The following is a 17,927-nucleotide window of genomic DNA, read 5'->3' on the forward strand; positions in this document are numbered from 1 at the left end:
CTCGCTCTGTCGCCCAGGCTGGAGTGCAGTGGCCGGATCTCAGCTCACTGCAAGCTCTGCCTCCTGGGTTTACGCCATTCTCCTGCCTCAGCCTCCCAAGTAGCTGGGACTACAGGCACCCGCCACCTCGCCCGGCTAGTTTTTTGTATTTTTAGTAGAGACGGGGTTTCACCCGGTTAGCCAGGATGGTCTCAATCTCCTGACCTCGTGATCCGCCCGTCTTGGCCTCCCAAAGTGCTGGGATTACAGGCTTGAGCCACCGCGCCCAGCCATCAGTAGTATTTTTATATGCCAACAGCAAACTATCTGAAAAAGAAATTGAGAACATAATTCCATTCACATTAGCTACAAATGAAATTCAAAACCTAGAAATTAACCAAAGAAGTGAAAGATCTCTACAATGAAAACTATAATCATTGGTGAAAGAAATTGAAGAAGACACAAAAAAATGGAAGAATATTTCACGTTCATGGATTGGAAGAATCAATATTGTTAAAATGCCCATACAACCTAAAATAATCTACAGATTCCGTGCAATCCCTATCAATATACCAATGACATTCTTCACAGAATAGAAAAAAATGAATCCTAAAATTTATGTGGAATCACAAAACACTCAGAATAGCCAAAGCTATTGTGAGCAAAAAGAACAAAAGTGGAGGAATCACACTACCTGACTTCAAATTATACTACAGAGCTACAATAACCAAAACAGCATGGCACTGGCATAAAACAGACACATAGACCCAATGAACAGAATAGAGAACCCAGAAACAAATCCATACATGTACAATGAACTTATATTCAACAGAGGTGCCAATAACATACAATAGGGAAAGACAGTCTCTGCAATAAATGGTGCTAGGAAAACTGGATATCCATATGCATAAGAATGAAACTAGATCTTTATCTCTTGCCATCTATGAAAATCAAATAAAAATGTATTAAGCATTTAAATCTAAGACTCCTAAACTATGAAACTACTAAAAGAACACACTGGGGAAACTCTCTAGGATCATTGGACTGGGCAGAGTTCTTGAGTAACATACCATAAACACAGGCAGCCAAGGCCAAAATGTACAAGTAGGATTACATCAAGTTAAAAAGCTTCTGCTGAGCAAAGGAAACAATCAACATTGTAGAGAAACCCACAGAATGGGAGAAAATATTTGCAAACTATCCATTTGACAAAGGATTAATAACCAGAATATGTAAGGAGCTCAAACAACTCTATAGTAAAAAATCTAATAATCTGTTTTAAAAATGGGCAAAAGAGCTGAATAGACATTTCTCAAAAGACATACAAATGGCAAACACATTTATGAAAGGAGTTCAACAGCATTGAGCATCAGAGAAATGCAAATCAAAACTGCAATGAGATATCATCTCACTTCAGTTAAAATGACTTATATTGGCCAGGTTCATGCCTGTAATCCCAGCACTTGGGGAGGCTGAGGCAGGCGGATCACTTGAGTTCAGGAGATCGAGACTAGCCTGGCCAACATGTCAAAACCCCGTCTCTACTAATAATACAAAAATTAGCCAGGCATGGTTGCACGCCCTGTAATCCCAGCTACTTGAGAGGCTGAGGTGGGAGAATTGCTGGAACCCAGGAGTCGGTGGCTGCAGTGAGCTGAGATCGTGCCACTGCACTCCAGCTTGGGTGACAAAGCGAGACTCTGTCTCAAAAAAATAAATAAATAAATAAAATAAAAAGGCTTATAGCCAGAAGACAGGCAATAACAAACACTGGCGAGGATGTGGAGAAAAGGGAACCCTTGTCTACTGTAGATGTGAATGTAAATTAGCACAACCACTATGGAGAACAATTTGGAGGTTCATCAAAAAACTAAAAATAGAGCTCCCATATAATCCAGCAATTCCCCTGCTAGGTATATACCCAAAAGAAAGACTGTCAGTATGTTGAAGAAATACTTGCACTCTCATATTTATTGTAGTATTATTTACAATAACCAAGATTTGGAAGCAACATAAGTGTCCATCAGCAGACCCAGAGAGCAATCAGTGAAGCCTGAAGTAGAATGACAAGGACAGTAGGCTCTAAGAGGGATGTCTCCAAGCAAAAAAATAAATAAATAAAATTGGTAGCTGATGTATCGGAACAGACTGAGAAGAAATTTATAAAACTAGGCAAATGATAAAAAAACAAGGCCATGGCTGGGTGCTGTGGCTCATGCCTGTAATCCCAGCACTTTGGGAGGCCCAGGCGGGCAGATCACGAGGTCAGGAGATCGAGACCATCCTGGCTAACACGGTGAAAACCCGTCTCTACTAAAAATACAAAAATTAGCTGGACGTGGTGGCACATGACTGTATTCCTAGCTACTCGGGAGGCTGAGGCAGGATAATCGCTTGAACCCAGGAGGCTGAGGTTGCAGTGAGCTGGGATCATGCCACTGCACTCCAGCCTGGCAACAGAGCGAGACTCTGTTTCAAAGAAAAAAACAAAAAAACCAAACCCGAAAACAAACAAACAAAAAAGGCCATATTAAACCTGGAGCAAACTAGAAGTTAATATGGAAAATGGAAATATAATCATAATATGGTACACAGGGCATTGTGACAATTTATAGTCATAATATTGGAAACACTGAATATTGGTTTAACAAAAGGTTATGATTTACATTAGAGAAATGCAAATTAAAACCAAATGGAGATACTGTCTCACACTGGTCAGAATGGCTATTATTAAAAAGTCAAAAAATAACAGCCGTTGGCAAGGATGCAGAGAAAATCGAATGCTTATACACTGTTGATAGGAATGTAAATTTGTTAAATCCTGTGGAAAACAGTATGGAGATTTCTCAAATAACTAAAAATAAAACTATCATTCTACCCTGGAATCCTACTACTGGGTTTCTACCCAAAGGAACAGAAGTCGTTGTATAAAAAAGATGCCTGGCTTGGCTGGGTGAGGTGGCTCACTCCTGTAGTCCCAGCACTTCGGGAGGCTGAGGTGGGTGGATCACTTGAGGTCAGGAGTTCGAGACTAGCCTGGCCAACATGGTGAAACTTCGTTTCTACTAAAAATAAAAAAATTAGCTGGACGTGGTGGCTCACGCCCGTAATCCCAGCTCTTTGGGAGGCTGAGGCAGGAGAATCGCTTGAACCTGGGAGGTGGAGTTTGCAGTGAAACTCCACCAGGCTTGGAATGCCATAGCATTCCAGCCTGGGCAACAGAGCGAGACTCTGTCTCAAAAAAAAAAAAAAAAAAAAAAAAGACACCTGGCTCATGTCTGTAATTGCAGCCCTTTGGGAGGGCAAAGTGAGCAGATCATTTGAGGTCAGGTGTTGGAGACCAGCCTGACCAACATGGTGAAACCCCGTCTCTACTAAAAATACAAAAAAAAAAAAAAAAAAATTAGCCAGGCATGGTGGCGCATGCCTGTAATTCCAGCTACTTAGGAAGCTGAGGCAGGAGAATCTCTTTAACCTGAGAGGCAGAGGTTGCTGTGAGCCGAGATCACGCCACTGCATTACAGCCTGCACGACAGAGTGAGACTCTGTCTCAAAAAAACCCAACAAACAAAAAACTTAAAAAAAGAAGACATCTGAACTCATATGTTTATCACAGCACTGTTTACTATAGCAAAGTCATGGAATCAATCTAGGTGCCCATCAACGGTGGATTGAATAAAGAAAATGTGGTACATATATACCATTAAATACTATGCAGCCATAAAAAAGAATAATATCCTTTGCAGCAACATGGATGGAGTTGAAGGCCATTATCCTAAGTGATCTAATGCAAGAATAGAAAACGAAATACTGCATGTCCTCACTTCTAAGTGGGAGCTAAACAATGAAAACATGTAAAGGTAGAGAAAAACAGACACCGGGGATCATTAGATGGGGAAGGAGTGGGATGTGGGCTGAAGAACCACCTGTTGGGCACTATCCTTACTGCCTGAGTGATGGTATAGTTGGGACCCCAAGCCTCAGCATCACACAATTTACCCATGTAACCAACCTGCACATGTACTCTTTAATCTATTATAAAAGTTGAAAGTTTTAAAAATTCAGGTTTTAGATGCTGTCTGTAATGATCAAGGAGGTTATACAATAAAAAGTCCTCCCCCACAAAGGAAAATATATTAAAAGTTACAGTGGCTCATGCCTGTAATCCCACACTTTAGGAGGCTGAGGTAGGAGGATCGCTTGAGGCCAGGAGTTCCAGACCAGCCTGGGCAACATAGTGAGACCCTATCTCTGTTTTAATCAAAAAAAGAAAAAAGTTTCTCGAGTATCATTTAAGAATATTCTGTGGGCTGGAAGCAGTGGCCCATGCCTGTAATCCTAGCACTTTGGGAGGCCAAGGTAGGGGGATCACTCGAGCTCAGGAGTTTAAGACCAGCCTGGGCAACATAGTGAGACCCCATCTCTATTACAAAAAAAATTAACTTTTAAATAAGAATATTCTATGAAAATGTGAGAGTACATAGATTTTAAGAGTCTTTAGATCATTTTTTTAACTTAAAAAAAATTATTTTTGGCCAGGTGCGGTGGCTCATGCCTGTAATTCTAGCACTTTTGGAGGCCGATGCCAGTGGATCACCTGAGGTCAGGAGTTCAAGACCAGCCTGGTCAACATAATGAAACCCTGTCTCTACTAAAAATAGAAAAATTAGCCAGACGTGGTGGCACATGCCTGTGAATCCCAGCTACTTGGGAGGCTGAGGCAGGAGAATTGCTTGAACCTGGGAGACAGAGATTGCAGTGAGCCAAGATCGTGCCACTACACTCCAGCCTGGGTGACAGAGCAAGACTCTATCTTTTTTTTTTTTTTTTTTTTTTTTAGTAGAGTTGGAGATCTCAGTATGTTGCCCAGGCTGGTCTTGAACTCCTAGAAACAAGGGATCCTCCTTTCTCAGTCTTCCAAAATGTTGGGATTAGAGGCATGAGCCACCAAGTTTGGCCAAGAATCTCTAAATCTTTAAAGAAAAAACAAGTAACAGAATATCGTATTGAGGCATGAAGTTTCAAGACACATATGACCCTACTCCCATCCCAGTGTACGCATGTGCGTGGGCATGGAGAATGTGCGAATTGGCTTAGAGGTAAGAGTGTTTTGGAATCAGCACTTGAGAAGGTAGTGAAAACTGTTTTTGTTATATTTAGAATGTGGTCTGTATGTATTTAAATTTTTCTTGAATTGATTCTTACGCAAAAAAGCCTCCTTTGCATGGAGGCTGTGTTTACTGTGATTAATTATAGTACTCCAGCAAGGGGAACTTGTTTCTCTTTCTACAGAGACTGCTCTGGGACATAAGTTATGTCCCTTGGGGTGAAGTATTTCACAAGTAAATATCTTACATATTTGAGAAATCTTCCATTACAAGGCTTAAGTTTAATCCTCGTAGGGCCTTCAATTTTCTTAGTTAAGTGATGGCAAGAAGATAGAGGCAGCTAAAAGGAAATGAAGAGAGAAGGCAAATAATAAAAGAGAAAGTCTGAAAGAAAAGTGGCAGAGATTGAGGGCCTTCTACTGGACCTGGAAATTGAAGTAAGGGTTCTCTTCCACAGTCCGCTCCTAGTGTATCTGATGCTATTCTGTTTGCACAATGAGTTGTCTTCCTGGAAGGCATAGTAGCCTGAGGTTCCAAGGCTGGGGCTGAGTAACATGGGATTCAGTAACAGAGGAGACTTGCAAGCACAATTTAATAGCCTTACACTGGTGCTCATCTGTGCTTTACAATCTGCTATTTGGTGGGGTCAAGGGTGGGAAGAGGTGAATGGCACCATTGATCCAAAAACTAGTGTACATAGTTGAGGAATTTGAAGCTCTGAGTTTAAGTTGAATTGCTATGGAGCCAGGATATGGTAGAGCCAATCTTCATAATCATAGCTTAATCCATTGTTTTTTTCTGATTATCAACAGTATATGCTGTCTCTTCCATAAAGGTTTTTCTAATTTCCCAGGAAAAGGAGTTCTTGTCCTCTTCTGAACTCAAAACAATATTACTTTTGCCTTTCTTCCAGCATGCATCTCTTCATGCCCTCTATTTTTATATATTTGTATATGCTCAATAAACGGTGCTTTCCTGTGAGGGTAGAAACCATATCATACCTCTTTTGCATCATACACACTACTTTACATATATTAGGTCTTTAACGCATCTGTTGACTAAAGAGATACCTTTAACAAAATAGTTCCCATAGATTAATTTGGGACTATTCCCTTGATTTCATAGGACTACAAGGGATCTACCTTGTATTTACTGAATCCAAACCCCATGACTTAAAATGAGGGAATAAGACACTGGCAGTTAGATCACTACTATGGTGGGGAGTCTTTTTCCTAGGCCAGCCCATCCCACTGTATCAATTTGCAGTCTTTCATATTAGGCAAGCCTATCCTGTTCTTAAGGAAAATCGAGGCAAACAACGACAGGAAAGTCTGCTTGAAGTCAGGCATTTGTAAAGTGTAAGTTAGTATAATTTACCTGATGCTTTTTTACAGGGTTAGACAACTAACCCCCTTATGGTTACCTAACATGTGTATGGTAAAGTTAACTCGTAACAAACAATAAAGACAGGAAGAGTAATAGATCTATTTTATTTTTTAATTTAATTTAATTTAATTTAATTTAATTTAATTGTTTAAGATGGAGTTTTGCTCTTTGCCCAGGCTAGAGTACAGTGGCACAATCTTGGCTTACAGCAACCTCTGTGAGAGTAATAGATTTTCTTTTTCTTTTTTCTTTTTTTTTTTTGAGACAGAAGTCTCTCTTCTCGGCTCATTGCAACCTCTGCCTCCCATGTTCAAGCGATTCTCCTGCCTCAGTCCCCCGCCCCTCTTCCCTCAACCCATCCCGAGTCGCTGTCCCCTAGATCCTGTAATCCTACCACTATGTCTGGCTAATTTTTGTAGTTTTAGTAGAGACAGGGTTTCACCATGTTGGCCAGGCTGCTCTGGAACTCCTCACCTCAGGTGATTCGCACGCCTTAGCCTTCCATAGTGACGGGATTACAGGCGTGAGCTGCTGTGCTGGGCCAGAGAGTAACAGATCGTTAACCTGGTATTCAAATACCCACAAATCCCTGCTCCCAAGCTTCCTAACTGTAGACTGATTTATCCCATGTCTGTAGGCCAAGATTATGTAAAACTGAACTGCCAATGGGTTTACATGGTTCACTCCAGGTGGACTGAATCCCTTTACCATCATACTTCCAAAGCTTACCAGTCCCCTAGGTCTATCAAATGCCACTTCCTCTTTCTAGCCTTGCCCTCTTCTCTTCAGCTAAAAGTAACCTCTGCCTGACTTAATGGCTCATTCCTGTAATCCCAGCTTTTTGGGAGGCTGAGGTGGGAGGATCGCTGGAGCCCGGGAGTTTGAGACCAACCTGGACCATATAGAACCTGTTTCAACAAAAAATAAAAAATTAGCTGGGTGTGGTAGCACGCACCTGTAGTCCCAGCTACTATAGGGAGGCTGAGGTGGGAGGATCACTTGAGCCCAAGAGTTCAAGGCTGCAGTGAGCCATAATCACGCCACTGCACTCCAGCCTGGCAACAAAGCAACACCCAACTCATAAAATCAAAGTAACTTCCACATTCTGAAGTTTGCTATTTACTTATGGCATCAAATCTCTCTAATGTTTGAATTACTTATGTCTTCTCTTCCCTGCTGTAACAAGCATATTGAAGGCAGGGTTTGTGTCTGATTCGTCTTTTTGTCTTAAAGAGCAAGCTTACAAATAAGGGGCCATGAATATGTCACTTTGTTCAAGTCACCATCCTCTCTCGCTTCAGCTTCAGCAAAAGCCTTCCAACTGTACCCGAGATTCTACTCTTGCTCTCCTACCCTGATACTTTTGAAACACATTGGCTCAAGTCAGTACCTTATTTGGAGCCATCCACAGACTTTCCAAGTTCTCAACATGCTGTCTGTCTAAGTTTGCTGCTATCACCGGTCTCTTGCTTTTTTTTTTTTTTTTTTACTCGTGCTAAGCACCTCCTGTCTCAAATGTCCTTGCATTTCATTTGATGTTCTCTCAGTCTAGAATAGTAGTTGTTAGTAAAAGATGGTTTAGAATCCTGGAGACTGTTTGCCTCCTGACTTCAATGCAGTGCTGAAGTCTTCTTCCGTAGAAATCCTCTTCAACCATTCTCTGGCACCTCTATAACTCTGTCCTTGAACCCTACTTTAGTTAAGTCTCAACCCTGAATCCAGAGTGCCTAGTTTAGAAAGCTGGCGTTCCCACTTACAACGTGTATGATTTGGGGCAGGTTAATTAACCTTTTCCTGCCTCAGTTTCCGCATCAATAAAATGGAAATAATAATTACACATATTTATTGTTTAGAACAGTGTCCATCTGGAACATGGCAAAAGTTCAGTAAGTTATTGCTTTTCTTCATAGTATTTACTACATTTTATTACATACTGGTCTTGTCTTCTACATTAGAAGTAAGCTCCATTAGGGCAGGACTTTGTATTATGGATGACTTTATCCCTAGCTCCTAGTGCAGTGTATTTAGTGTAAAGGCCTTCAGTATTTGTTATGAGTTAATTTATTGAATGTTTAAAAAGTCATAAATTGCGATAACAGAAGAAAAGAATTATAATTAAAAATAAAACACAGTCCGGGCATGGTGGCTTATGCCTGTAATCCCAGCACTTCGGGAGGCTGAGGTGGGTGGATGGATCACAAGGTCGAGATCGAGACCATCCTGGCCAACATGGTGAAACTCCGTCTCTACTAAAAAAAAAAAAAAACACCCAGCACTTTGGGAGGCCGAGACGGGTGGATCACGAGGTCAGGAGATCGAGACCATCCTGGCTAACACGGTGAAACCCCGTCTCTACTAAGAAATACAAAAAACTAGCCGGGCGAGGTGGCGGGCGCCTGTAGTCCCAGCTACTCGGGAGGCTGAGGCCGGAGAATGGCGTGAACCCGGGAGGCGGAGCTTGCAGTGAGCTGAGATCCGGCCACTGCACTCCAGCCTGGGCTACAGAGCAAGACTCCGTCTCAAAAAAAAAAAAAAAAAAAAAAAAAAAATTAGCTGGGCGTGGTGGCGCGCACCTGTAGTCCCAGTTACGTGGGAAGCTGAGGCAGGAGAATCGTTTGAACCCAGGAAGTGGAGATTATAGTGAGCGCAGATTGCACCACTGCTCTCCAGCCTGGCAACTGAGACTCTAAAAATAAATAAATAAAAACATAAATAAAACACAAAAAGTCATAAATGATTGTATTATTTTCTTAAACAGGCTTGCTGTAACTGTGTGAATATTAACACATGTATTTATTAAAGTTTGTTGCAGGGAGAAACCTTGGGTTTTAAATTCAAATAGCAAATAACCATAAAGTGGAATAATATGTACCTGAATGAGTCTAGTTGACCTTACTGCATTATCAAATTTGACTAAAGGAAACTTTTTTTTTTTTTTTTTTTTTGAGACAGGGTCTGGCTCTGTCACCCAGGCTGGAGTGCAGTGGAGTGATCTTGGCTCACTGCAACCTCCACCTCCTGGGCTCAAGCAATCCTCCCGCCTCAGCCTTTCAAGTAGCTGTAACTGCAGGTGGGAACCACCATAACTGGCTACTTTTTGTATTTTTTATAGAGACAGGGTTTTGCCATGTTGGGCAGGCTGGTCTCTAACTCCTGGCCTCAAGTGATCCGCCCGCCTTGGCCTCCCAGAGTGCTGAGATTACAGGCATGAGCCACCGTGCCCGGCCTAAAGCAAACTTAATATGTGATAATATCGGCCGGGCGCGGTGGCTCAAGCCTGTAATCCCAGCACTTTGGGAGGCCGAGACGGGCGGATCATGAGGTCAGGAGATCGAGACCAGCCTGGCTAACACGGTGAAACCCCGTCTCTACCAAAAAAAAAAATACAAAAAACTAGCCGGGCGAGGTGGCGGCGCCTGTAGTCCCAGCTACTCCGGAGGCTGAGGCAGGAGAATGGCGTAGACCCGGGAGGCGGAGCTTGCAGCCAGCTGAGATCCGGCCACTGCACTCCAGCCTGGGCGACAGAGCGAGACTCCGTCTCAAAAAAAAAAACAAACAAAAAAAAACCCAAAAATAAATATGTGATAATATCAGTGTGCTTAGAAGAAAAAAAAAGCACAAGATGATTACATAAAGTGCTTAATACAGTGCCGAGCACAAAGTAGCTTCTAAATAATTAAAAGCAAAATAAAAAATACTCGAAAAAGAAAATGCCATAATGTAGAAATTATAATTTAAGACTTGACAACTGTATACACATGTGTAACCACCACCCTGATCGAGATACAGAACATTTCCATCACTCCAAAAAGATCCTTCCTGCCCCTTTCCAACAAATCTCTTATTTTCCCAAGATGACCAGAATAAGAACCTTCCAAAGATGTCCATGTCCTAATGCCTGGAACCTGTGAATATGTTACCTTACCTGGCAAATGGAACTTTGAAGGTTTTGAAATGGGGAGGACATCCTGGATTACCTGGGTGGGCCCAGTGCAATCGCATGAGTCCTTAGAAATAGAAGAGGAAAGCAGAACAAGCCAGAGAGGTGCAGTGGTGAAAGAAGAGGGAGGAGAGATCTGAAGCATGAGAACTATGTGACCCACTCTTGCTGGTTGTGAAGATGGAGGAAGGGGACCACAAGCAAGGAATGCAGGTGGCCTCTAGAAGTTGGGAACACCAGTGAAGAAACAGGGACCACGGCTTTATGTCTATGAGGACTAAATTCAGCCGAAAACCTTAATGACCAAGGAAACAGATTCTCCTGTAGATCCTCCAGGAAGAAACACAGCCCAGCTGACACCCTGAATTTGGCCCAATGAGCCTCATCCTGGACTTGTGACCCACAGAACTGTAAGGCAATGAATTGGTGTTTTTTAAAAAAATCTTTTACTTATCAGCCTTCTCAGGTTGAAAATGCATGTTAAGCCACTAAGTTTGTGGTAATCTGTTACAACAGCAATTGAAAACTAATACAAACCCACTTTCTGTGCTCTATCAGTATGTATTAGTCTTATCTGTTCTTGGACTTCATATACATGAATTTGAAAAAAAGTTTTTGAGACAGGATCTCACTCTGCCTCCCAGGCTGGAGTGCAGTGGTGCAATCACAGCTTACTGTAGCCTCAACCTGGGCTCAAGAGTGATCTTCCTATCTCAGCTTCCCAAATGATGGGACCACAGGTGCATGCCACCATGACTGGGGTAATTTTTGTATTGTTTTAGAGATGGGGTCTTGCCACATGGCCCAGACTGATCTTGAACTCCTGAGCTCAAGCAATCTGCCCACCTTGGCCTCCCAAAGTGCTGGGATTACAGGTGTGAGCCGCCGTGCCCTCTGGACTTCATATAAATGAAATGAATACAGTATGAACTCTCTTATGTCTGCCTTCTTTCACTTAGTATGTTTTTGAGATTCTTCTAAATGTAATGGTAATTTTATTTTTTACTGCTTATTATTCCATTATGAATACACGACAATTGACTTATCCATTCTCTTATTGATGGACATTTGGGTTGTTTCTAGTTTTTTTTGCTATTACGAATACATATTCTTGTACAAGTCTTTTTGTAAACACATGCTTCATATTGTGAAATATGAATACCTAGGAGTGAAATACCTAGTAGTGAAAATGCTGGGTCACAGGATGCATGTATTACTTAATTTTAGCAGTGAGTTCCAGTTGCTCCATATCCTCAACACTTCACTGAACTGAGCACTTATGATCTGTGTAGTTTATTCTATGATTTTTGTTTGTTTGTCTTTTGAGACAGAGTATTGCTCTCTTGCCAGGCTGGAGCGCAGTGGCGCCACCTCGGCTCACTGCAACCTCTGACTCCCTGGTTCAAGTGATTCTCCTGCCCTCAGCCTCCTGAGTAGCTGGGATTATAGGCACACACCACCACGCCCAGCTAATTTTTTTCTTTTTGAGATGGAGTGTCTTTCTTGCCCAGGCTGGAGTGCAATGGCATGATCTCGGCTCCTGCAACCTCCACCTCCCGCGTTCAAGCGATTCTCCTGTCTCAGCCTCCTGAGTAGCTGGGATTACAGGCGCGAGCCACCAGGCCTGTTTTTTTTTTTTTTTTTTTTTAAGTAGAGACGGGGTTTCATCATGTTGGTCAGGATGGTCTCAAACTCCTGACCTCATGATCCACCCACCTTGGCCTCTCAAAGTGCTGGGATTATAGGCGTGAGCCACTGCACCGGGCCCAGCTAACTTTTTTGTATTTTTTGTAGAGACAGGGTTTCACCATGTTGGCCAGGATGGTCTCAATCTCCTGACATCGTGATCCGTCCACCTCAGCCTCCCAAAGTGCTGGGATTACAGGCGTGAGCCACCATGCCCAGGCCATTTATTCTGTTAAAAACACCTTAATAAAAATATTAGGAAAGAAAATATGTAACAGAACAGTGTTTCTATATGCACTGCATATAACCATCTTTGAATATCTGTGTCAGAAATGTGCTATGGATACAAGGAATAAGACAGAAAAAGGGCCGGGTATGGTGGCTCACGCCTGTAATTCCAACATTTTGGGAGGCTGAGGCAGGCCGATTGCCTGAGGATAGGAGTTCCAGACCAGCCTGGCCAACATGGTGTCTCTAAAAATACAAAATTAGCTGGGCGTGGTGAGCAGTGCCTGTAGTCCCAGCTACTTGAGAGACTGAGGCAGGAGAATCAGTTCAACCTGGGAGGTGGAGGTTGCAATGAGCAGAGATCGCACCACTGCACTCCAGCCTGTGTGACAGAGCAAGACTGTCTAAAAAAAAAAAAAAAAAAAAAAAAAAAAAATTGGTAATTTACCATTTTAATTAAATTAAATAATTAATTTACCAGAAAATTTTCCTTCTGGAAAATCACTCTAAAATGAAATGAACTTTAGTGGCTTTATAACTGAGCTCAGCCATCTAAATATAATCTTCCTATATATTTAATTTGCTACTAATTAAAGCCATAAAAAATATTTCTCTATTTCCATTTTAAGACATCTAACATTGCTGGCAGGAAGGTAAGCTGTTACAATCTCAATGGAGTAAAATTTAGTAATATTTTTCAAATTTATAAACGTTCCAAACCCTTTGACTCTGAAATTCCACTTGTAGGAACTTACCCTACATATTTATTTGCACACATGCACAATGTCTGTATAAGGCTATTCATATTAGTATTGTCTAGAATAGCAAAAGATTAGAACCAATCTTAAAAAAAAATCCACCAGTGGAGTTATTAGGCAGCTAAAAAAAAATGCTTTTTACTGTTTTAATTATGGAATAATTTCTAAGTGAAAAATAATACACACATTTTTTCTTGTGTATGCATATAATATCTAGAAAGATAGTCTAGAAACTGACAAGAATGGTCGTTTCTAGAGAGGAGAGCTGTGTATGTGAGTGAAAGAAGTGGAAGTCTTTATACCATTTACTCTTCTGAACTTCGCAGCACCATGTGACTATTAACTACTAAAAACACACATCTCTGCATTACTATAGTAGACATTTTAGGGGAGAATCATAATCTAAAGTAAAACCAGGATCCTTTGGTTAGAGATATAGAATTATGTAGCTTAATTTTCTGATGAAATTAGAAAAGTTTAAAGTTTGATCAGTTATTTGTTTTTTTAGAGATGGGGATCTCTCTGTGTTGCTCAGGCTGGTCTCGAACTCCTGGGCTTAGGTGATCCTCCTGTCTCAGCTTCCCAAAGTGCTGGGATTATAGGTGTAAGCCACTGTGCTGGGCCTTGATCAGTTATCACGTTAAAGAAACAATAAATTTATATTATAAAAGATGTAAAATGTATTCTAAGTCTACATCATGAGCTCCCAAATTGGTAATAATAGAAAACCATGGTTGGAGAGAAAGGGAAGGAAGATAAATTAATGGTGTGGTATATAACCACCATCACCTCTCTTGGGGCAAATGAACTATTAGACAGGCTTCTGGGCCAGGTGCAGTGGCTTACGCCTACAATCCTAACACTTTGGGAAGAAGAGGTGGGAGGATCACTTAAGCCGAGGAGTTCCGAGACTTGCAAGTGCAACATGTTGCAACCCTGTCTCTACAAACAAATAATAAACTAGCTGAGCATGGTAGTGTGCACCTGCAGTCCTACCTACTGGAGAGGTTGAGGTGGGAGGATTGCTTGAGCTCAGGAGTTCAAGGCTGCAGTGAGCTATGATTATGTCATTGAACTCCAGCCTAGGCAACAGAGTGAGACCTTGTCTCTGAAAAAAAAAAAAAAAATTCCAAACTCCCCTCCCTCAAAACAGGCTTCTATTTTGGGTATTATTTTTAACTTATTTATACATTAAACATCTAATTCATCTCTTGAGATGCTGATTTATAGAAAAAAAGAGACAAGTTAATGACGGCTACCTTTGAAGTCAGGCTTAAAATAGTAACAATTCTTTGACCTTATTTAGCCTTTTTCAACTTCCAGTGCATTTCCACATACATTATACTTTTTGTTCCCAAATCCTGTGCAGTAGATTTGAGCAGGTTTTATTTAGTTTATGTATGAGGAAAAAAAAAAAAAAGATACCTCAGAGAGGCTGATTTGCCTAAAGTTGCATGAATTTTTTTTTTTTTTGAGATAAGATCTTGCTGTGTCACCCAGGTTAGAGAGCAGTGGTGCCATCATGACTCATTGCAGCCTTGGCCTCCTAGGCTCAAGCACTCCTCCTGCCTCAGCCTCCCAAGAGGTGTGTGCCACTATGTCCCAGCTAATTTTAAAAAATTTTTGTGGAGATGGAATCTTGCTATGTTGCTCAGGCTGTTCTCAAACTCCTGGGCTCAAGCTATCCTTTCACTTTAGCCTCCCAAAGTGCCATAATTTCAGGTATGAGACACTGCACCTGGCCTAGTTGCATGATTTGCATGAGCTGAAACACAGTACCCTGGTGCTTTCAGTATTAGTTTCCATACGTTCTAATTGTACCTCCCTAACCTTCAGCCCCTGCTCTCTCTCTCACTCTAATATCTCACAATCAATTATTTTTTTGCTGTTCATGTCTTCTAAGGGAAATGACAATTTTAACTTTGGTGTAATATTTATTACAGCTATCTACTTAAATTTTTTTTAATGTACAAAAATTGCATTAAAACATCAATATGCAATTATTTTCCCACCACTCAAAAATTTTAATATGTATTGAAGATTTTGGCAAAAAAATATGCAAAAGACAAGAAATATAAAAATAACTTACAACAAATTTCTAAAATCCCTCATATATTAAAATTGGTAAGACAAAAATATGATTTATAATACATGTTTGCCATTGTGTTATATATAAGAAAATAGTACTCATACTAAATTCAACCTACTTATCAAAATTCTTAATATAAGAATGAAAATATTCAGATAGTTATAAATAGACAGGTATTAAAAAGTTTCTTTTGGACAACATTCTTTGGTGCTGATAAAACTGCATGTTATTATCTATCGTAAAGTCTTTTCAGACTTTACTACATATCTAGTTACAACTGGAAATGAAAAAAATATAAATTGGATATGACTATAGAAAGTAGTTACAGGGTATTTTGATTTCGTGGTGCTCAAATGTTTATGGACAAGTTTTACTTATTAAATTTTGAAATAACTACCTATTCTTTGGTATTTCTTATATATGTTCCAGAAATTAGAAAAAAGTTACCTCGATAGGCAGAGAATTCAACTGTGAGTTGACAATTATTTACGATTGTATTAACTGGCTGTTTCACAACATTATGGAGCTAAGAGAGGATGAAAGCTTACCACTGCTTGGATACCAGCTTGATAAGCAGCTTGGAATGTCAAATATATAACAAGAAATGAAATATTCTACTTTAAAGGAACATGGTAAGTAAATGAATAACATGGACACAACTTAGTATAAGTTCTTTAACCTAATAAATTATTCATTTGCAAATATTACCAAAAGTAAAAAAATTTATTTTATAGAGTGGTTGATTTTTGTAATACATCAAAAACTGTGATGTTATACACTTCCCTATTCTCACTGCTTATCTCATATCAGTGGTTGAAGTTTCTCCCAAATAATTTAGTTTACATTTAAAGTGGCAATACAGATTTTACTTAATGGACTTAAGTTATAATTAGAAACCAGTTTTATATACAGAAAATCCATAAATATAGAACTTTTATTCCTATTTTATCCTTAGGCTATGCAAAAAATGGACTAAAAATTTTTCATTTGGGTCTTTGTAATAAACATGTAAATACATATTTACAATGGAGATGCTTCCTGATAGAAAGTAAACAGAAGTAATTTTGGTCTTCACTAGAATCCATCATATCTATTTTTGAAGATGATGTAATACATCATGTTTACTCAAAATTTGATTCCTTTTATACACATAATTTAAATAATTACTCCACTTGTACCATAATGCTTCATTCTGTATTTAAATTTCCTTTAAGAAAGATTCCATGATCCAGTAGTAGGGAACTCTGTTTCTGTACAGTTAATGTGAAATTTTATCCTTCTGGCAATGTCACAAATACTGAGTCATTTAATCTTCATTGTTCATACTCCAGAGGTAATTCTTGAGTTATCTCACATGATGTAAGTACCATCTTTGCAGTATTTCATGGACTCCATTTGTTTTGTCATAGCAAGAACATCATGAAATCCAGTACTTAGGCCAGACATATGTTGAAAGTATGCCTCCTTTTCCACTTGAATTGTTAAATTGTTTACTCCAGCATCTTTAAGTATTCCTGTAACCTGTTATAAAAATCCAGACATTTTGAAGCATTTAGAGTAATGCATTTAGTACACATGTCTTAATATGCTGTACATTGTTGATACGGGTAGAGTATCTTTAATCTGAAAATATGAAATCTGAGATGCTCTAAAATCTGAAACTTTCTGAGTGCCAAGATGGTGCTAAAAGGAAATGCTCATTGGAGCATTTTGGATTTGGATTTTCAGATTAGGGATGCTCAACTGGTAAGTGTAAGGTGAGTATTAAAAAAAAAAAATCCCAAATCGAAAACACTTCTGGTCCAAGCATTTTAGATAAGGAATATTAAACCTGTGTCACATTTTTAAAATAGTTACAGGCCGGGCACAGTGGCCCAGGAAGGCTGAGGCAGGAGGATCGCTTGAGCCCAGGAGTTTGAGACCAGCCTGGGCAACACAGTGAGATCTTGTCTCTAAAATGAATGAGTAAACAAACAAACAAACAAACAGTTACAGCAGTCCAAGATAAATCTTCAAAGTAATGTTCATCATTTAGTTAGTTAAAGTATTAGGCTCTTTTAGGTCAGTAAATTACTGATTTGACATTCACAGTAGAAAAGGAAAACAGCCATTGTTTCCAATTTGGCACATCTAGAATAGGGCTTTCAGTAACTGTTCTGACCTCTATCTCCAAACATAGCATATACCCTGCCAAGTTGATTATTACTAATTTAGGAGTATATTTATAATAACTTATTTTTTGATAATCTACTGGGAACCAAGATGCACCAAATTCATAAATGAATTTTTTTACATTAACTAAAGCTTATCCTCTAAACACAAAACTTCATTAATTTTAGCAATTTTTAGATATAAAACAAATCTAGACGTAAAAAGTAAGTGATATTATCGTTACAGAGTTGGAAGATTAGGCTGGGAACGATGGCTCGCCTATAAACCCAGCACTTTGGGAGGTCGAGGCGGGTGGATCACCTGAGGTCAGGAGTTTGAGACTAGACTGGCCAACATGGCGAAACCTCGTCTCTACCAAAAATACAAAAAAAAAAAAAAAAAAAAAAAGGCAGGCATGGTGACGGGTGCCTATACTCCTAGCGACTTGGGAGGCTGAGGTAGGGAGAACTGCTTGAACCCAGGAGGCGGAGATTGCAGTGGGCCGAGATCATGCCACTGCACTCCAGCCTGGGCAACAGAGTGAGACCCTATCTCAAAAAAAAAAAAAAAGAGTTGGAAGATTGATATTTTTGAATAGTAAA

At 40.0% G+C, this 17,927-nt stretch overlaps 1 protein-coding gene and 1 long non-coding RNA gene across 3 annotated transcripts in view; one reads left to right on the top strand and one right to left on the bottom strand.

The window, feature by feature from the left end:
- LOC119628311 (uncharacterized) overlaps positions 1-17,927 on the top strand; it is a 41,329-nt gene that overhangs the window by 23,156 nt on the left and 246 nt on the right. For both annotated transcript variants that reach the window (XR_012092762.1, XR_012092761.1), the window contains one exon: positions 15,604-15,806. This is a non-coding gene — a long non-coding RNA (uncharacterized lncRNA). The remainder of the gene's footprint in view (positions 1-15,603; positions 15,807-17,927) is intronic.
- SLC30A5 (solute carrier family 30 member 5) overlaps positions 15,877-17,927 on the bottom strand; it is a 37,289-nt gene continuing 35,238 nt past the window's right edge. Inside the window, exon 16 of the mRNA XM_007974476.3 lies at positions 15,877-16,695. Coding sequence (XP_007972667.2) covers positions 16,525-16,695 — 171 coding nt within the window. The 3' untranslated portion in view covers positions 15,877-16,524. The remainder of the gene's footprint in view (positions 16,696-17,927) is intronic.

This window comes from Chlorocebus sabaeus, chromosome 4 (assembly GCF_047675955.1).
Source record: "Chlorocebus sabaeus isolate Y175 chromosome 4, mChlSab1.0.hap1, whole genome shotgun sequence".
NCBI classification, from domain to species: Eukaryota; Metazoa; Chordata; class Mammalia; order Primates; family Cercopithecidae; genus Chlorocebus; species Chlorocebus sabaeus.